The sequence below is a fragment of the Peromyscus californicus genome, unplaced genomic scaffold, assembly GCF_007827085.1.
Source record: "Peromyscus californicus insignis strain IS unplaced genomic scaffold, ASM782708v3 Scaffold_19__1_contigs__length_69161282, whole genome shotgun sequence".
NCBI classification, from domain to species: domain Eukaryota; kingdom Metazoa; phylum Chordata; class Mammalia; order Rodentia; family Cricetidae; genus Peromyscus; species Peromyscus californicus.
Window position 1 is genome coordinate 28255508 of NW_026294491.1, and position 21728 is coordinate 28277235.

The following is a 21728-nucleotide window of genomic DNA, read 5'->3' on the forward strand; positions in this document are numbered from 1 at the left end:
AAAAAAAATCCTATTATTTTTTATATGAATAGATGTTTTGCCTGTAACTATGTCTATGTACCATGTGTGCCTGGTGCCCATGGAGGCCAGCAGAAGGCATCAGATTCCCTGGAATGGGGGGAGAGACAAACAAGTACAGATGGTTGTGAGCCACCATGTGGGTGCTGGGTATTGAACCTGGGTCCCTTGCAAGAACAGCCAGTATCCTGAACTGCTGAACCAGCTCTCTAGCCCATCTACGTGGCACTTTATTTCAACATGGAAAAAGCTTTTCAAACATTTAAAACTCTTACTTTATAGACTTCTACTTGCTGTTGGCTTGCTTCTAGCTCGCCCTTTAGTGATGCTTGGAGAAGTAAGTGATCAGTCTCCTACAGAATGAGAATCCTGGTTAAGTTAAACAGTAGTGATTCACAACTCTAAATTAAGTACTACTAAAATACGGTACTGAGAAATTAACATACTGCTTGCTTTGAATCTGCCAGTTCCTTCTTGGTTTTCATAAGCAGCTGCTTGATTTTGGTGTTTTTTTCTTCGTAGTGCTGCACTGAAGACTGCAGGGAAGCTAGCCCAGGAAGTTAATTTCATCAGAAAGAGATAAAAGAGATTGTTACTAGTAAACATGACACACAAGTGACAATTTTTTTCTTCATATTAACTTACACGAAACTCATTTTATCTCTTCATGCAGAGCTTTTCAAACATATCTGACAATGCATTCTTCTGTGTCAATCACCCACCTCAAACACCAACAACACACAGCCAATCTTATTGCACCCTGACAGGTTCATCAAAATGCAGCTCACCGACTAGTTTTCTGAATATAGTTTAAAACAGAACACACAGGCTCCCTCATTCAGATATGGTCTGTGGCTGCATTAGCTTGCCACAATGGGACAATGGAGCTTATAAAGTCAAAATATTTACTACTTGGCCCATTATAAAAAATGTACAAACCTTTGATCTACTGGATTATTTTAAAGCAAATCTGTTCATTTGTAAATATTTAAGTATATATCACTTAAATAAAAGCATACTAATATTTAGTGGACATCTGGCAGTAGTACTTTCTAAAAATACTTAAAAAAAGCTGAGTATAATAGTGCATACCTATAATTCCAGCACTTGGGAGGTAGAGGCAAGATCATGAGTTTAAGGCCAGCCTGGGCTACATATTAAGTTTGAGGCCAACCTAATCTATATGAGACCCTGTCTCGAGAAAACCACCAAAACAAAATATAAAAAGCACCACACAGGGTACTGTGTATTTACGGTTGTATCATGCAGAAGGCACATACGTGGGCATTTGCTTTTGTGATAGCAAGTCAGAGGCAATACCATTTTTGTGGGATGCTTGTTAACGAAAGAGTGCTCACTCAGGCACAGATCAAAATATGATAAAGGCAAAAACCAAGAACAAAAGACCAATGATCAAAGGTTATACAAATTTAATGTGAATGAGGGAAATTTCACAGGAGAAGAAGCATTTAGGATTAGAAGGATTCCATGGTTGTTCCAGAGTGGGCAGGAAAGGGAGAAGTTCAGAAAGGAGATGTATCCCTGTGGTAAAATCACATGCAGAGAAAAATGTATAGCCCTTTATCCGTGAGAGAGTAATAAGCAAGCCCCCATGTGGTTGCACCCCGACCCCCTTTAGGACACTTCTGAGGCTTCCTTCTTTACCATAACTCTTTAGCCCAGTCCTCCACGATCTTCTGTACTGCTATGGCAACATCCCCCAGTTTCTGATCACGCTTCTGGTTTCTATGACGCTTTCTGACACACTTATGGAGATTACAGAGAGACACTGGCAGCTCCTCAGGGATTGGCCTTTTATCTGATTTTACTGTGTGGTTTTACCTTAGCCTCTCCCTTTATACTGCTTCCTCTTCACTTACATATCTAAAGTCTTACTGCATGGTAGCCACTTCACAGGACTTTATGGAAGTTCTGCTTCTGGTCGTGAGGGAGTAACAGGGCCTAGACTTAAACTTTCTTGTTATAAACAATTAGGCAGCTGATTAACAACAACACCTTTCCCACCCAGACATTTGAACAATAAATAGTAGAGGACTGTGATCCTGGAGAGATGGTAAAGAAGGTGAAGTATGCTTCCTGTCCTGGCTTTGTGCATGGGAGCAACTTGTAGAGTATGATGCAAGAGTGGGAATCTGAAACAGCTATTGGTCTTGCTGAGACACGAATAACTGCAAGGAAAAGAACAAAGAGCAGTGTTGTAATGTGAACACTCTAGATTTCACAAAGGGCTAGGACCATTCTCTAGCTACCAGTCAGAGTGAAGAGACCCTTTGTGAACGCACAAGGATTCAGGAAGAGAATATGATGCAGATGTAGGAGAAAAGAAATGAACAGAAACAGACCCGTATTTTATAGAAATGATGGAATTAGCATGCACAGACATTAAACAGGTATTAAATATATTCAAAGATTTAGAGGGAAATATTAACATAATAGAAAATCTAAACAAATGAACCAAACAGAACTTCTAGAGATTAAAAATGCCACTCAATATCTAAAGTGAACTTTTCACTACATGAGACTAAAGATTAGATACTATGGATCGGTGAATATGAAGACACACTAATAGAAAATTCCAGAAACTCTATTCCATGAAGTGACATTTACTACTTAAAGGTACTCAATGATAAACTCAAGATGTAAACTAAAACTCTAAATTACCAAAATTAAAGTACAGCAAATCAGTAAAAAGGATAAAATGATTACAAAAATAATGTTTTAAAAAAGAAGGAAAAGTAAACCAAGAACAAGACAAGTACTATTACCAAGGTACAGACTTCGTAGGCAATCACTCTAAAAGTAGCTCAAACATTTCAATAGCAGAGACTTGGTTTGGAGGAAAAAGCAAGACCCAATTATAAGGCTATCTGGAGTTGGGTTCACAACTGCTTGTAACTCCAGTATCCAGGGGATCTGACTCCTCTGGCCACTGTAGGCAATTACACTCACATGCTTATTATATCCATATATATAGGCAGACAGACAGACAGACACACATACAATTAAAAATAAAACATCTATGTAAAATATAGAACACATAAGGGATTTAGGTCAGTCTCTGAGTTCAATCCTCAGCACCAGGGGTTGTGGCAGAGAGCATACCACAAAAGCCAAACGTAAAGACATTTTGATAAAAACCAAATGTAACTTACAATCAAAAGAAGGCTGGAATAGTGTAAGTATTAGTAAACACTGGGGTTAGAAAAGGACATTCACAGTAAGAGTGATCAAATCATTAGGAATACATAACAATTCTAAGTGTGAATGTAACCAACACTAGAGTTTCTAAATAAATGAAACAAAAAAGCGACAGAACTGAGAAGAGAGAAAGAGATCCACAATTATGGTTTGAGATTTCAACATAGCTCTCTCAGTACGTTGCAGAAGCAGAAGAGAGAAAAATCATACGACTTGAAAATCAGATGAGCTAAATCTCTCTGCCAACTGACAAGACCTAAATGATGTTCAACAACTAGTACACAATGACACTGTTGTCAAGTACACAAAGAAAAATCACTGAAAGATCACAGGCCAGGCCAAACCCCAAACTCAACACTTGAAAGGGACTAGAAACCACAGAGTACTGTAACTGCAAAGCACTTAAATTGGAACTCACTAAGAATATTTGAGAATCCCTTCAATATTTAGAAAGTAAACAACACATTTCTACATGACTGAAGGGTCAAAGGAGCAGTCACTAAAAAAGTATTTTGAAATTACTCAAACCAAGAAAATAACTTCAATTTGTGAGAAGCCACTCAGAGGTGCTTAAAAGGAACTTTACAGTATTTAATGCTAATGTCAGAACGTATTTTTATGGGTGAAATCCATACAGTTACCTTAAAAAGGAATGTTTCATTGTTATTTAAATCTTCCCAATCTGCTGATGACCAATAAACTATGAACAAATAGGACAAGTACCTTGCACTGAGCATTACATTGACTATTAACCTCTTAATGGTAAAGGGTTTGACCTGCCTCTGGTCCTTAACAATTTGAACACTGTGAGTCACATCTGCTGGTGATTTACGGCTTGTATGAATGGCCGCTGTGGCAGTGCACACCTTTGATCCCAACACTCAGGAGGCAGAGGCAGGCAGATTTCTGTGACTTAGTTCTAGGACAGCCAGGACTACACAGACTCTGTCTATGAGAAGAAAAAAAAACAAAAAAACAAAAACAAAAGGCAGGCAGGAAAGCTGGCTGCCTGGCTTGTATGAATAAATGACTTACGTTGAGCTATAAAGTAAAGTGAATTGTTTTACTTACTCATTTCTTCTTGTAGGGTTTCTTGTTTCTGTTTTTGAATTTTTATTTCTTGCTCCAAATCTTCTATCTTACTGTTTTTATTTGTTAACTTTTGATTTAATTCTTTCATCAAACGTTCGTAATCTGCTATTTCCATATTCATCAACGTGGTTTGTTGGGCATCCTGCACATTTTATGAAAGACTTACATATTACTAGGGCAACTAATCTGTGAAACTGCTAAAATCATGACATAAAATAAGTAGATTTTAATACATTTTCCTGTAGTATAGACATAATGTAAGTAATGAGGAAATGAGAAGCTCAACAGTTTATAGTTCTGATTTCATCAAGTATTCTCTAGCAGTTTAAAACTCAACTTTCTGAACTGCATTTTATTTGACTAACTTTATTTAGCCATAATTAGTGTAGTTCTAGTCTTATGGCGTTCTCATTTATGAAATATTAATATTTTAGGTAACATAATACCTTTTTCAGAATACTCTTTGAAAAAGTGAGAGAAATTAATCCAAAGTAAATTTTAAGCTTTGACATTATTTAAATCTTCATGTGTCATACTGCAATCACACATAGAAAATGAAATAAAACTCATGAGCCTAGGTTCTTCTGAACAGATAATTGTTTAGAGAAATAAAGTTCAGGTTTCAATTTACTGAGGCTAAGAATTTATAAAGGATTATTTTAGTGGTATAAGCAATACTTAAAATATTTTTCCTGTGTATAGAACTGCAATAGTATGAATTATGCTGTTCTATGAACACCTGTTTCGGAGGTGCTGGGAATCAAACCCAGGGCTTTAGGCATGCTAGGCAGGCACTCTGCCACTGAGTTCTCTCTCTGGAGATAATGTTTGTACCTTTTTCACCAGCTCTAATTCTTGCATGGTTTTCTGAAGCTGCTTCTTTTCCTTTTCAAATTGGAGTTGGAGTTCTTCAAGCTCATTTACAGCACTGACATGTTCCTAAAATTAAACGACCCACAAGTATTAGGTGGTATAAAATACATCCCATACACAAAAACAAAACCTATATGCCCAGAAAAAACACAGCTTAGGACAGATTCTCCAATGTAGAGTTGGCATACATTAAGGAATTAACTAGGGTATAACTCATAAATGTACCCAGCAGGACTCTTCATTCAAGCAGTATGTGTTTCAATTGCCACTGTATACATGGGAACAAGTCTCAGGGTTATTCTTACCTTTATTTTCTGCTCCTTTTGAAGTTTTTCAACTTCCAGCTCTTTATCTACTATTCCTTTGGCTCTCTGAATGTCTAAAATCTGTGCTTCTAATAACTTGGCATTAGACTGCAGTGTCTCAATACGAGCCAGGAGATCCTCATTGTCTGAATTTAGTTTTTCATACTAGAATACAAATGACTCATTACTGTGAGCACACAGGAAACATATACAGATGAAATGCCTACTGAGAACATTAGCACAGTATGAAAAGTGATTTCACAGTCGACCCCACAGAATTACTGTTAAGTCAAGAATAAGATTAAAAACAATCCCTGCTGATCTTGATCTGGAAAGTCTCACAAGTCAGAAAGCCTCCAAACTTTCCATAGAGTGAAAAGCAGAAATAAAAACCCAAAACCAAATCCTGGTGGACTGAGGCTAGCAGAAGTCTTTAAGCACATTTAGGTGTGCTCCTAAAAAAAAAAACCAAACAAACAAACAAACAACAAAAAAAAAAAACCCACCACAACCCCCACAATTCAACAGTAAGAAAGGGTTAAGCAAAACAGGGTATGTTAGCTATTTAGTCAAATTCTTCACCAAACACAGAAAAGTGAAAGAGAAAGAATTTCTTCTTCTGACTAGAGTTTAACTTCTTATACAAGAGAAAAATGAGATTAAAATGTATTTACTATAATTTTCTTGTCTAAATTTATTCAATTTGCAATTACCTGACAAGCTGAATTTCTTAATTGTTTGGTAAGGTCTTCTATATGATGTTCAAAATTATTAGCGCGTTCTTTTTCCACATCCAGCTGTTCTGACTGCTTATCATATTCTAACAAAAGATTCTTCAATAAAAGACAAGATTTAACTTTAAGTTAGGAAGCATTCACTAGGTCAGAACATATAATCAAGACATCTTGATCCCTTAAGAGTACATTTGAGATTCTTAAAACATTGAATATGAAATATAAAAGAGAAAACTAGCATTTGGCAGCATGACAAAAGATTAGTATCCTTAATATATAAGGTTTTATAAATCTATTAAAAACACATTTAAGGTTTAAATATGAGCTTATTCATCTATCATGGGTCAGTTACATTAGGATTTTCCCTGTTTTTTGTTTCCTCTGAATCAAGGTTTCTCAGTGTAGCCTGAATTTTGTTTTTTTACACTTTACAATACCATAATTTACTATTTTTTTCCAGAATTAAACCAGGTGTAAGTTTAATCTTTCAATTTTTTTACTTTGTAAATTCATAAATTGCTTTTAAGTTCAGAAAAAGTATTTGGTTCCAGAAGTCAGTAAAGGGCTGAGAAATTTGTTTTAGATATTAAAAAATATTTCATACATACAGAATTTATTTTGGTGTTTAGAGTGTAATAAGGACTGGACGTATTACATTTTTCTCAAATATCTCATTCTTCACTTATTTCTGTTTGCAGATCTGCATGGTATATTAAACTTAGTTGGCAAATGAACAGAATGGGAATAACTGGCAAGATTCCCATTCTGCTGTTACTACTCTCCTAGGCTACCTAGTATATTACCTCCAAGTAATTATGTTCCTACTTACTTTCCGGCTAGTTCTATCTGGAGTTTTAGGTATATTGACTTGGCTGTGAAAATATTAAATCACAACAACCATCTTTTTCTTACATTTTATTACGATGAAATCCCAAAATAGATTTTACTTTTAAGAAACAGTAATTTAAAGGCTAACTTTGCAGGTGTGGTGGCACATGCCTTTCGTTCCAGTACTTGGGAAGAAGATGGATTTGTTTTAGGCCAGCCAGGGCAATACAGTGAAACTCTATCTAAAAACAACAAAAACCAGATAAAACCAAAGACTAACCTTCTATGTGTACTATACAAAAACAAAACAAAACAAAACCAGGGACATTTCTATTTCACTAACAAAAACAATTTTTTTTTTTTTTTGGTTGTTTGAGACAGGATCTCTCTGTATAGTTTTGGTGCCTGTCCTGGATCTTGCTCTGTAGACCAGGCTAGCCTTGAACTCAGAGATCCGCCTGGCTCTGCCTCCCGAGTGCTGGGAAAAAAACAATGTATTTTATGTACAAGTTTTATAATTCTAGTATACCTATTAGTTATGAAGAAAGCCTGTTATTACTGTAACTTTTACCTTATAGTTTTCTGCTCCTTGAATGAACTCCTTCATAGAAGCGGACAGGCGGTCCTTTTCTGAGCGGACAGAGTCAAGTTCTTCCCTTAGCGTCTGGGCCTGTTGGAAACACAGCGAGTATTTTTCATGCACAGAAACCCTTGATTTTCCACAACACAGGATTCTGAAATCTTGTGCTGTACCCGGGCTTACCTCTTTCCTGTTGGAATCCAGTTCTTTCTTTGCTTTCACAGCAACTAGTTTTATCTTATTTATTTTCTCATCCTTGTCTTTGGATTCTTTTTCCAGACTTTCTAAAATAGAAAATGAAAGGACTATACATGAAGTCAAAAGAAAAAATAGTGAAATTACTCATCTTAACTCTATAAATGATTTTATTCTTGGACACAAAATATGCAGCTTGAACTTAACGTTAAGGAGCTAGAACTTTATTTATCGTTGTAAAGAGAAACCATAATTGTTCATTAGCCAAGTGAGGTAAATTATGTCAAACTTTAAGTCTGTTAATAGTTCATTTTTACAGAGCCATTTCTTAAGTACCTAGGAATTGGAGTTCTTAGGACTCGACGTTGAGTACGAGCAGATTGTAGGTGGTTATAAATCAGACAAGCAGGAAAGATGTAAGGCAGATAGAAGTAGCCATGCATAGTCCTCCTCTAAATCAAGCCTGTAAACTTCTCATCCTTCACCCTATTTGACTCCCTCTTCTAGTCAAACTCGAGTTTAGTATGTTACTTCTGTTATCTTTTCTTAACTGTGGTTAAGAGTTCTGCTCATACCTATTAGTCTGGGTGCACCCATGTATCATGCACCGTGTAGCAAAGGTCACTGTCACACTTCCATGTTTCATACATATCACACCTCTCTGCTCCTGTTCAAGCATCAAAACAGCAATTCCTCCTTTCCAGTGGATTTGTTCTTCTCAATGGTTTATAAATGCAACAAGAATATATCATCAAGGTTGATGAGATGGTTTAGCAGGTAAACATGCTTGCTGTGCAAGCTTGGAGACCTGGGTTTTATCACTGGTACCCACAGTGGAAGGAAAGAATTAACTCCTGAAAGTTGACCTCTGACCTCCACACATGGTGTGGCAAGCACAGCCACATGCATCATACACATACAGTAGTAACAAAATGAAATATATCATCAGTATATCAGGAATAAATAATAGAATCTAAAGAGGGCAGGGGAGAGATGTAACAGGAGGTAAAATATTGCAAACATGCTTGTTTTCCCATTAAAACAAAACAAACAACAAAACACAGTGCTCTTCTTACAGAGTAAAATTCTTCAAAGAGTTGCCTGTATATAACCTCAAATTTCTCTTCGCCATGTTTTTCTAGAAGCCCACTACAACCAAGCCTTGGCCCCAGCACACTGGGAAACTGTCCTCTGTGTGCTTAACTCAATGGGTACCTGTCAGCACTCATGACATCAGCAGCATCTGCCTGGCTGAAGGTTCTGCCATGTCTGTTACTTGCACATAGCTTAACTTGCACTTTTGTTAAATGATTCCCTACCCACTAGTTGCTCCTTTTCAATCCCCTTGGTTATTTCTGACATTTAAAGATGGGAACTGTTTCTGGTCCTTGTCTTTTTTCTTTTTTCAAGACAGAGTTTCTCTGTGTAATAGCTGTGGTTCTGCAACTCACTCTATAGACCAGGCTGGCCTTGAACTCACAGAGATTCACCTGCCTCTGCCTCCCGAGTGCTGGGATTAAAGGTATATGCTACCACCACCCTGCTCCTTGTCTTTCTATGTTACCTTGGGGATCTCAACCTTTAGCCTTTTATGTCCGTAATTTGACTATGCATTTTCTACCTTTAAGCTAATTATCCCAAGTCCAGATTTATGTATCATTCTATGTAATAACTCACTTGAAATGGTATTTAAATTTAGTCTAAAATTGAATATCCTACTTCACTTCAACCATCTTTGACAGAAAATTAGGAGCCATTCTGAACTCTTCCATTCTCCTTTCCCCAATCTAATTGGGTACTAAACCAAGGAATGATGGACACATCATACAACATTTATTTAGTCTTTATTTCTTCAGCTTTCAACAGGAACAAAAGGGCTAGTCCATGAAGTTACAAAAAAGAACAAATGGATACATAGAAAGGCTTAACTCCTCTGTGCACTGCACTGGTGAGTTTATGATGAGCTACCCCCTTGGGAAATTTCTGGGGTTCCTTGATGGTATAAAAATATCAACAGATAAGCACCTGCTGTTCCTTCTTGCTACAGTACTTTTTCTTCTTGTATCATACTTCTCATTCTTCAAGACCCAATGGAAGTGATGTTTTTCTTAAAACAGGCTACGTTCTATGCTACCAGTACTGTCTCCTGTCCATACCTAGTGATGGACTTAACATGGTCCTGTTAATGAGTTCTTTGAGCATACTGTCTGGACCTTGCCTGCCTTGCTATTGCCATTATATAGAACAGCCGAGTACTCAAAATGTCTAAGTGGATGAAAAAAATCCAAAAATAATTCACACAATCAGTTATGGACAGAGTTACAACAGCATTTTTCTCTGGATTAAATGACAGAAAGTGGCATTTAGAGAGAAGGCAAACAGATGGCAGAGGACAATTGGTGAATGAGGAAAAGGCAGCTAATTACTGTGTATTTAATAACTCATTAATTGAAACGATATTTCTCAATCTATCTTAACACTAATAAGATATTTAATTAATGGTGACAACATATATAAAACCATAGTTACCTATTTTTTCTTCCAGCTCTTTTACCAATGAGAGTTGATCATTTTTTACAGAAGACGATTTCTCTAAGGAATCCTAGATTTTATAGGGGAAAAAACAAAAAACAAAAAACCCCTAAACCAGAATTCATTTAATTACCCACAATAAAATTGCAATCATTTTAACCACAAGAAAACCTTTACCAAGAGAAACCATATAAATACTGATTTGGTTATTTTTGTTTTCTATTGACAGAGCAAGCAATACTAGCTTTATTATGATTATGGCCTTTACTAAAATAATACCAAAGTCAAGATGCATAATCTGACACACACCAAATACATATGTAATAAAGAAATGACTACATGTCATTGCTTATCGTAACTTCACAATTTCTAAGAGAACTTTACATTTTTAACTAAAATGGAATACTGTTATAGCTCATTTTCTTGATAAACAGTGTTCTTTCAAACAGAAAAACACTGTGTCCTGAGGGAAATTCTGATTTTTTTTCCTTAGGTTAGTTTGCTGATGACTAGTCACATTTGACTGAGACATACCACATCAAAGTGCTTAATTCATTTGCTAGAAATCTGTCACTTGAGTGTAAATGCTAAAACTTTATTTCTGATTTCAGACTGCAAAAATGTTAATGTATATATATTTTTACACCCTGTGACCAGAACTAAGGATTTCTTCAAATCAATAAAACTCAAAATAGCGGTACCTTTAGCAGTATCAATTCTGCTCTCACATCTTGTAGTTCAGATTCTCTTTGCTCCAGCAACAGCTTTAGGTTTTCATGCTCTATTACAAGAACCTTTTCATTATGGACTTCATTTTTGCTGTGCAATGTCTGAGATAATTCTTCAACTTGAGCTAAAAGACTCTGATTTTCAAGGCTTGTTTTTTTATTAGTATTCTTCATTTCTAGAAGATCAAGTTGCAGGGCCTCTTTTGTTGATGTGGCTTCTTCTAATTCTTTCCTTATAAGAATTTTTTCCTGCTCAGAGTCTCTAAGTAAAGCCCTAAGTTCTTCACATTGAACTACACTCTCTTCTTGAAGGCCCTGAATCTTTTTTTCTAATTCTAATACTCTCTCATCATATTCACAGACCAAGTTATGTTTTTCTTCCTTTAGTTTTGCTAAGGATTCACCCACAGCTTGTAGAACTTTTACAACATCTTCTTCATTTTCTTCTAAAATGTTTGGCTCCATTTGTTTAAGATAGCCATATAACTGAGTTTTGACAAATGACTTCTGAACTTGCTCATTTTCAAACAGTTTATTTAAGTTATCCTGTTCTTCAACCATTAACTGGAGTTTTTCTTCTAATTCAGTAACATGCTCTTTAAGGGCAAAATTGTTTTGGGACTGAAGAGTTTCCAAATCCCTACTCAACTGGACCTTTTCAGAATGTAGTCTATTATTTTCCTCATAAAGAGACTTGATTTTAGATGACAATGCTTCTTGGTCTTCAGTCATAGTTTTCATTTGAACCATAATGCTTTGGTCATTTTGACTTTTTTCTCTTAATATTTCATCTAGTTTCCCTGTTAATTCATCTACTCTTTGTCTGAGTTCACTGTTGTGCTGGGCAGTTTGCTCTGCCGCTTCCCTGAGTTCTATGGTCAATCTCTGTTCCCTTTCCCATTTCTGATGGAGATTATCTATCTCTTCATGGCAAGTTTTCATTTTACTTATAAAATCACCTTTTTCCTCAGCAAGGGAACTTATCTTTGCTTCTAATTCCTGTAACACAGTATCTTTTTGACCAAGACTGGCTAAGTACATGTCATTGTCTACCTTAAGGCTCTTTATGGTACTTTCAAGTTCAGGTACTAATTCTTGTTGAGATAATAACTTTTCATTCTCTCGTTGGAGGCGATTCACAGTTTCAAGAAGAGCATCTTTTTCCTTAAAAGCAGTTCTCAGCTTCTGCTGAAGCTCCTGAACATCAGATGCTTGCTGCTGTTTCATTGTTTCAAACTCTTGACTTATTTTTCCAGCAGATTCTCCTAGTTCTGTTTGTAAAATTTCCATCATCTCTCGTAAACTCTCATAATTTAGGATTGCTTCTTGCTTTTCATGTTGTAGATTTTCACACTGTTCCTTAAGACCCTGGATTTCAAACATTAATGCTAATTTCTCTTTTTCTGAACCTGACATAAATGTCTCACTGAGTTCAGAGATTTCTTTCTGATGGAATTCCTGAAGACGCTGTATTTCTTTGTTATGTTGTTCCACAGCAGAGCAAAGTTGTCTATTTAAATCTTCTTGCTCATATTTTAATTTCTCTACTACATAGCCCTGTTCTTCTTTAGCCAGTAACAGCTCATTAATTTTAAACTCCAAGTCTTCTCGTTCATGGAAAAACTCATCCTTTATATGTTGAGCTTCCATTTCAAGTTTTAACTTGAGATTATTCATGTAAGTCACCTCATCCTTTAAGATACTGTGTTGAGATTCCAGCTCTTTTAAAGACTCTTCCAATTGTCTGACTTTATCATACACTGGTTGTTCTGCCAAAGTATCTTCTTGTAAGGGTTCAGTGCAATTTTGGTTCTCCTGGCTTGCATCTGAGGCGCCCTCATTTAAGTTTTCCGATTCACAATGGTCTTTCTCCTGACTGTTCTCACTTCCCTCACACTGCTGCACTCCATTATCTTTTAGCTTATTTATTTCTGCTTCATGTTCTTTAGCTGATGCTTCCATTTGAGACATCAGCTCATTAACTTCTTCTTTGTGTGCAGCTCTCAGCTGCAAAATCTCTTCTTGGAAAGTATTAATATCTTTTTGGTAGTGCTGAGTGTTCTCCTCAATGACTTTTTGGAGATGAATAATCTCTTGTTTTTTTTCATCACTGGTAGCTTCTAACTGCTTTTGTAGACATAAAATTTGTTCTTCAAATCCTGCCGTAACGTTCTGAATCTCTTCTTGTAGTTGTTTAACATTCTTTTCAGAGTCACTTTGAGATTTAAGCTGCTCTAAAAGCTCTGATTGTTTATTTACTGCTTCTTCCAGTTCTTTTTGTAAGCTGGCTTTGTCTTTACTGTGCTCTGAGTGCACTGCCGCCAATTCCTCTTTCAGGCTTTCAATTTCGTTTACATAGTTTCTGTGTGACTGTTCAAAATCTTTGTGTGTATCTTCCAGTTTAGTTATAGAATCCTATTACAAAAATAAGCACAAATAAGCCAAAGATGAAAGAAATCTCTGCCTCCATGAAAGGGTTAACTAGATGGGAAAAGAGATGAACAGAATATGCCTAGAGTATGAGATTTTGTTTAGGGTTTGCTTTAAGTAGAACTATTATCATCAATACAAAATTTATTACTTAAAGAAATAACTAACAACTAGGAAACCTCTGCATGTAACTATCTTTTTAAAGATAATACATTATGTAAATTAAAAGGCTTTAATTTATAGCTCCTGAACAGATTAATAAAAGACATTTTAGAGAAAATAAGCTTAAACTTTACAGACAAGAAAGTAAAAATTGCTACTAAATATCCTAAAACTGAACAGATAAAAGTATTTAGAAGCCGGGCGGTGGTGGCGCACACCTTTAATCCCAGCACTCGGGAGGCAGAGCCAGGTGGATCTCTGTGAGTTCGAGGCCAGCCTGGTCTCCAAAGTGAGTTCCAGGAAAGGCGCAAAGCTACACAGAGAAACCCTATCTCGAAAAACCAAAAAAAAAAAAAGTATTTAGAATTGTGAAAAATTCAAAATTTTAAGACGTTTATTGAAGAATGACATGGCTACAAGAAAGATTAAATGGTGCAAAACGTAAAATGTCAGTCTACCTCTGCATAACTGCATGCTTTCAGTATTACTAGCTGAACTGGGAATGAATCCAGGGCCTCCATATGTAGGTGAACACTACTACTGAGCTATACCCCTACTCCTCTTTTCACTTTTTGACACAGGGTCTTACAAAGCTGCTCAGGCTGGCCTTGAACTCATACTGTAGGGCAGACTGGCCCTGAACTCTGAGTCTCATACCTTTAGTCCCCTGAGTAGCTGGAATTATGGGCCTGTGCTTCCAGAGCTGACTCTTTCATTTGTGATAAAGGGCTAAGATTGGATTAGATACCTTTAAAAACACTATTGTGTTTCGATGATGTGGGTGTGCACATGCCTCGGCACATGTGTGGAGGTTATAGACAACTTGTAGGAGTCTGATTTCTCTTTCCATCATGTAGGTTCTAGGGGCAGGACACTGAGCTTGGAGGCAAACACCTCCATCTGCTGAGCCATCTTGTTGGCTCCTTTTATTAGAGATAGTGCCTTTCTAAGTATCTCAGGCTGCCCTTGGTCTTGACATCTTCCTGCCTAAGCCAAGTGCTGGCTAGATTAGATGCTCAGGATACCATTCAGCTGTAAAATTCATGACTATTCTGTGTAAGATAACAAAAAAACAAAAACAAAAACAAAAACAAAAAACAAAAAACCCCACATTAAATGTCTTACCTCAACCTCTTGCTTCATTCTAATATTTTCCTTTTTTAGACATAGACACTGTTGTTCAGTCTCTGCTTTTTCTAGAAGGAGAGCATCCAGGCGCTCAGTGAGTACCTGTTTTGGAATGACATGATTTGTTTGCCTGAGGCTAAAAAATAGTGCCTTGCTCTCTGCTTCCCCTGCCTGCCCCGCCCCGCCCCGCCCTGCCCAATCTCTCAGCCTTATCCTCAGCTCTGCAGCACAATACCTACGGCAGCCTTCCCCGCACCCCTGCTTCCATCTCCTGTGGGTCCCACAAATCTTTTCCTTCTAACCTCACTCCAGCAACTGTTGCTTTTTCCCAGCCCCCAACTCCAGCAGGCACCCCCTACTAACCCACAGGCCATGGATGGACCCCAGAAAACCAGGTAGGTGGCCCACAGACCTTCTCTTCTAGCCCTGTCCCCTCAGATCCAATCCCCCAATATTACTCCCAGCTCTGGAGCAGAACCCCTGTGGCAGAACCCCTGTGGCAGCCTTCCCTGCCCCCTCCCACCTCCTGTGGATCCCACAGGTATTTCCCTTCTAACCTCCCTCCCCGCACTTGTTGCTGTGTCCCAGATCCCAACCCCAGCAGGCATCCCCTGCTTACCCGAGGGCAGTCCTCTCAGGGCAGCAAGCAGGCTGAAGGCAGACCTACAGCTATCCTACAGCTATCCTACTGCTCCTGAGAACTCCCTACCCCAGTTTCATTCCCAGCTCTCTAACAGGAAACCTACTGAGGTCTCCCTTTCCTCTCTGATCCAATCCCAAAGGATCACAAAGACCTTCTCTTCCAACCTCCCTTTCCCCAACTCATCCCAGGACCCTAGTCTCTAACACCAGCAGGCATTCCCTGTGAACACATCAGTTGAGCAGGCCAGGAAAACAGCCATCACACTCTGAAATCCAGAGAGGAAACAGAAACCAAGGAACAAAACACTCAGCCAACAAAGACAAATCTAGAAATCAGCACCTAGACCTGTAATCATCCCAAACCCAGATACCCAGACGCCAGTGTAAAAACTCAATCAGTAACAGCTGGGCAATATATCTCCACTAGAGCCCAGCAGGCCCTGAATATTCCAAAATAGCTGAAGCATAAGAAAAAGACCTCAAACAAGCCTTTATGAATATAATAGGGGTCCTTAAAGAGGAAATGAATAAATCCCTCAAAGAATTAAGGAAAATACAAACAGTGGAGGAAATGAATAAAATGTTTAAGACCTGAAAGTATAAGTAGAATCAATAAAGACAACCCAAACTGAGAGAATTCTGGAAATGAAAAATTTAGGAATCTGAACAGGAACTGCAGAGGCAAACTTCACCAACAGAAGACAAGAGATGGAAGACAAACTCAGGTGCTGAAGACATGATAGAAGAAATGGATACATAGGTCAAAGAAAATGTTAAATCTAAAAAACTCCTAACACAAAACATCCAGGACATCTGGGACACTATAAAATGACCAAACCTAAGAATAATAGGTATAGAGGAAGGAAAAGAAACCTAGCTCAAAGGACCAGAAAATGTTTTCAACAAAATTTTAGAAAAATTTCCTAACTTAAAGGTGATGCCTATCAAGGTACAAGAAGCATATAAACACCAAAGAGATTGGACTAGAAAAGAAAATCCCCTCGCCACATAATAATCAAAACCCTAAATATACAAAACAAAGAAAGAATTAAAAGCTACAATAAAAAAAGACCAAGTAAAATATAAAGGCAGACCTATTAGAATTACATCTGACTTCTCAATGGAGACTCTAAAAGCCAGAAGGGTCTGGACAGATGTGCTGTAGACTCTAAAAGACCACAGATGCCAGCCTAGACTACTATACCTAGCAAAACTTTAAATCAACATAGATGGAGAAAATAAGATAGTCCATGATAAAGTCAAATTTAAACAACATATACCTACAAATACAGTCCTACAGAAGATGCTAGAAGGAAAACTGCAACCTAAGACCATGAAAAAATAGGAGATAAATAATTTCACACCAGGAAAATCAAAAGAAGGGAGGTACATGCATGTGCACACACACACACACACACACACACACGCACGCACGCACACCACCACCACCACCACCACCAACAACAACAACAAGACAATAATAGAAATCAACAACCATTGGTCACTGATATCTCTCAATATCAATGGTCTCAATTTACTGATAAAAAGACATAGACTAGCCGGGCGGTGGTGGCGCACACCTTTAATCCCAGCACTCGGGAGGCAGAGCCAGGCGGATCTCTGTGAGTTCGAGGCCAGCCTGGTCTACAGAGCGAGTTCCAGGAAAGGCGCAAAACTACACAGAGAAACCCTGTCTCGAAAAACCAAAAAAAAAAAAAAAAAAAAAAAGACATAGACTAATAGAATGGATGTAAACACAGGATCCATCCTTCTGCTGCATCCAAGAAACATTCTTCAACATCAAGGATAGACATTACCTCAGGTAAAGAGTTGGGAAAAGGTATTCCAAGCAAACAGACCTAAGAAGCAAGCTGGTGTAGCCATTTTAATAACCAAGAAAATAGACTTCAAACCAAAACTAATCAAAAGAGACAGGGAAGGGGACTATCCACTTATCAAAGGAAAACTTACTTTTGCCTAGTATGGTGGTGTATGTCTTTAATCCCAGCACTCAGGAGGCAGAAGGCAGATACCCTGTCTCAATTTATTTATTTTTACTTTCTATGTAATTATTCTTAGGTAACTACAGAGACATGTCTTGTATCAAAATGAGCTGTTAATCCAGTAAGGAAGTTTGACGAAGTAACCTAGCAAACAGGTGTGTAGCATAAGGAAGCAGTGCCAACATTCACAGGACCACTGTCACAGTCCAGTTTCAGAACTGCAACCGATCTAGAGACAGCCAGAGCCATTCCTTGCAGTAGACAGAGGTTTCAGGGAGCAGGAGTGCCATGTACATGGAAAGAGACACACTGAAGCTATATCCTGAAGCAGCAACAGGTCTGTGATGGCCGTCACAGGTGGAGGATAAAGGAAATAGGAAACAACTCTAAAGTTAAATGGTGCAAAATCTGGTGATGCCACTAACCCACCAAGTGGTGGGGATCTGGCAAGCTGAGTTGAGATTACAAGTGAAATGGTTTAAGATCCCTCCACCCCCACTGCCGGCAGCTAGAAGTGCAGCTTACAAATCTGGGTCAGTAGTCACTATCCAATGGTATAAACCTATCCACACATCATTGAAGTACTACACGTGGCCAAGTTTTCTGAGGAGGTCAGAGCAGGAAAGATCTGGAATTAATACCCATAATGCAGGAGGGCGACTGACTTTTTGTCTGAAATGAGTCAATAGCCCTCTCTGCCCTTCTCCCCTTCATTGTGAGTTAAAGAACTAAAAAGTTAAATCAAGGCCAACAAGGAAGTGACTGAACAAAAAAGCAAGATCATCTCTAGCAGGCACACAGTCCTCAAAGAACTTTTAAATCTATTACTAGACATTTTCTATGAGTTAACAAAACTGTTTCATTACCTTAATAATATCGTCAGTTCCTCCATCAACAGGTTTTGATTTGAGTTCTTCAATTTCTTTGTCTAATTCTAAATAATTAAAAAAAATTCTAGTTCAAAAATTATGAAAATAATTACTACTAAACTGACAATTACATTCTAACAAGAATCCCAAGACTATAAATTAGAATGTATTTAAGAAGTCAATACTTGGAGGATTGTTAACTCTATCGAAATAATAGTATTCCTTCCTTTTTTTGCTTTCTTAATATGAAAATTTTCATTGGGAAGAGTATGGTCTAAGTATCCACCACCCCGCTTTAGTGCACATGAACAATTTTGTTTCACTTGAATCTGTATTCTTTTCTTCCCTTCCTGTCTTTTCTTATTCATCCACATATATGTGGAGGTTCTGCTACGTTGTCCAGGCTGGTCTTGAAAACCTGGGCTCAACTGATGCTTCTGCCTTAGCCTCTAGAGTAGCAGAAGTGGTGTACTAGGCATGTACACCACTGTGACCAACTATCCTGATAATTTTCTAGCATGTCCTAGGCATTCTATTATTTTTTATTGTAAATATTTTCTGTATAATCTTAAAGCAAGAATTAAACATATCAAACACGTATACTGATCTGAATATCTCATCAATACACATCTAATTCTGGAACTTAGGTCATCTTCTCAAAAAAATTACTTTCTTGATTACAAACTGGTCCAATTTCTAAAAATAAATTTGTTCTGTTCTGGTTAGAAAACAAACCTTGGCAGTTAAAACTTTTAAGTTAATGGGAATTCAAGAATTCCCCCAGTCATACTACAAAGGATACTAATATCATTTTCCTTTTGGAATAAAAAAAAAAAGGCATCAAATAGTGAATCAACCAACTTCAGCATATGTATACACTTCAAATTTACAAGAATGTCTGTGGGGTTAAACTTTGTGCCTTTGACACTTCAACTACTTCTCTACAAAAACATAGTTTAGAAGAATTTACAATTAATGTGAAGTAAAAAGGGTTTCATTTTACAGTTAAAAATACTCCTCTCTCTCTATGTATTCAAAGGTAACTGCAAGGCTGGGCATGTTAGTGTAACGACAAAAACCCTGTAATTTCAAACCCAGTACCTGTACACCTTGCTTTAGCTTTCTGTAGTAGCATCATTTGTTTCTTGGCAAACTTGATGAGATCTTCTCGTGGCAACGTTTCCAGCTGAAAGATGTTGTTATATTATTGATTTTTATAACCCATGGTTCTAGTATGTCCCCCAAAAGAAACACAATGTCTGCCCCAAAACAAAGACACACTCTCAACATTCAAGCCAATCATACTTTAAAAATTAACAAATATGCCGGGCGGTGGTGGCGCACGCCTTTAATCCCAGCACTCGGGAGGCAGAGCCAGGCGGATCTCTGTGAGTTCGAGGCCAGCCTGGTCTCCAAAGCGAGTTCCAGGAAAGGCGCAAAGCTACACAGAGAAACCCTGTCTCGAAAAACCAAAAAAAAAAAAAAAAAATTAACAAATATAACTTCAACAACTTTAATCAGATGAATCAAAAAGCAAACAAAAACCCCAGCATAAAACTCTTACAGATAGACCATTAACTTCTCTATGTGTACAAGTGGGGGTTGTACCTAAAGATTGGTAGAGCTGTAAAATTCATTCTGTTGCAAGCTGAAAAGTCATCCATGTGCACATGAAAACATAAACACAACTACAGTCGCACATGAATCGGGTAACATTTAGGCTTTAAGTAAAATCTTAGGCTTTACTAACTGAAAACTACTTAATCCTTGTGTACTCAGTTTCTTCATCTGCAGAATGAGAATAACGAAGGGACTTAGTTCACGAAGCTTAAATGACAGAATCGGGAGCTTAGGCAAATGCCTGGAACTCAGTATGGAAACGATACATTTTGGTAATAAACCACTACCTTCCAGAATCATTGAGCATTAAGCATTGCACAGCACTGTAAGAACGATCTTATTCAACTCTCGTTTGACTCTGGAGCTGGAGCCAACAGGATATAACTCCTTGACTCTTCCCCTTATCTAACCCCCTCTTCATCGCGTCACTGTGTAAACTTTCATAAAACAGACTTGTTAAATGTCTGAAACAGAGCAGGATCTCTCTGCAGAGAGCTAACAAGGAGCAGGAAGTAAATAAACTGCTTGCACGTCAGGAAATTAAAAAAAAAAAAAAGAACAGGAAATCAATGGGTGATTATAAATTAAAATGGAAACCCCCGAGGAAAGGTTACTTCTTTTAAAGAAGAAATCCTTCTCCCCGTGCCCAAATTTTCCAATTCATTACCCTTCGGCGCTACAGGGAGCCGGGCAGTGGAGTGTTCTCCTCACCTTGGATTTCCCGGTTCCGGAGGGTGCCGCAGCCACCCCATCTTGAACCGGATCCTGCAAAACAAAATCGTCACAAGAGTTCACCCCAATTCCGGGAGCAACCGGCGGCTAAAAAAAAACCCTTGTGGTGAGGAAGACCCTCCTCAGGAGCAAGAACCAGGGGGGCCATCGCCGTGGCAGGCGCCAGCACGGGGCTCTAAGGAGCGCAGCGGCTGGGGCCGAGCGGCGGAGGCGGGGACAGCGTGCCGGCCGAGCCCTCCCACTCCTCGAGTGGCGCCCAAGACCAGCGGGGCGGCGCGACCCCACCGTTACCTCCATCGCCGCAGCGACCCGCGGCCACCGCCGCCTCTTCAGGAGTCCCGGCTGCCCCGCCTCTGACGCAGCCGAGAGCGGGTCAAAGGTCCGGCCACGGGCTACGCTTCCCTCGCGTCTCCAAGGCTACGCGGAGCGTCACTTCCGCTCCCGGGGGTGGGCGGTGCCGTGGCCCGGAAGGAAGTTCCCTGTGCGCAGGTGCCCGGGCTGGCGCCAGCAAGGAGACTGGCATCAGGCTGCCGTGGGCGGAGAGATGGGTTTGAGCACACATGTTCGTTTATGTTTATTTCCTAAATTTGTAAGGTATCGTTTATAAGTTTAAGTATCCCGACGAGCAGCCATATGTGGAACAAATAGTTTATAGGTGGTGTAATTCTGTCAGATGTTCAAAATTTGCTGTGCCGTGAATAGTAATTGGGAATAAATATCTGGGTCCATTCATTTATCAGAGTTACAAAATGCTGGCATGCTGACTCTGCCCTTCAAAAAATTGATTTATTGGCTGAGATCATTTTTGCCCTTGTTAATATTGTCAATTTGAAAGGATCTGGAATCATCTAGAAAACCAGCCTCAGCCTCTGTGAGAGATTAATTGAGATAGGGAAACCCCACAGTAAATGACGGTGGCAGCATTCCATGGATTGGAGTCCAAGGCTGTTTGAAAAGGAGGAAGAAAATTGAGCACCAGCATTCATCTGAAAGAATTCATCAGGTTCCCATTGTGGGAAGTTAAGAGTGACTAGTGTC

General features: G+C 38.5%; 1 protein-coding gene across 1 annotated transcript in view; it reads right to left on the reverse strand.

The window, feature by feature from the left end:
* Gcc2 (GRIP and coiled-coil domain containing 2) overlaps positions 1–21095 on the reverse strand; it is a 41395-nt gene extending 20300 nt beyond the window's left edge. Inside the window, exons 1-15 of the mRNA XM_052744958.1 lie at positions 20982–21095; positions 20670–20723; positions 19440–19524; positions 18336–18403; positions 14822–14926; positions 11078–13519; positions 10374–10446; positions 7833–7933; positions 7641–7739; positions 6221–6340; positions 5508–5672; positions 5164–5268; positions 4309–4471; positions 465–565; positions 294–371 (exon numbers count right to left, since the gene is read on the reverse strand). Of these exons, the coding sequence (XP_052600918.1) occupies positions 294–371; positions 465–565; positions 4309–4471; positions 5164–5268; positions 5508–5672; positions 6221–6340; positions 7641–7739; positions 7833–7933; positions 10374–10446; positions 11078–13519; positions 14822–14926; positions 18336–18403; positions 19440–19524; positions 20670–20723; positions 20982–20987 (3765 nt within the window). The 5' untranslated portion in view covers positions 20988–21095. The remainder of the gene's footprint in view (positions 1–293; positions 372–464; positions 566–4308; positions 4472–5163; positions 5269–5507; positions 5673–6220; positions 6341–7640; positions 7740–7832; positions 7934–10373; positions 10447–11077; positions 13520–14821; positions 14927–18335; positions 18404–19439; positions 19525–20669; positions 20724–20981) is intronic.
* Between the last annotated feature and the right edge of the window lie 633 nt (positions 21096–21728).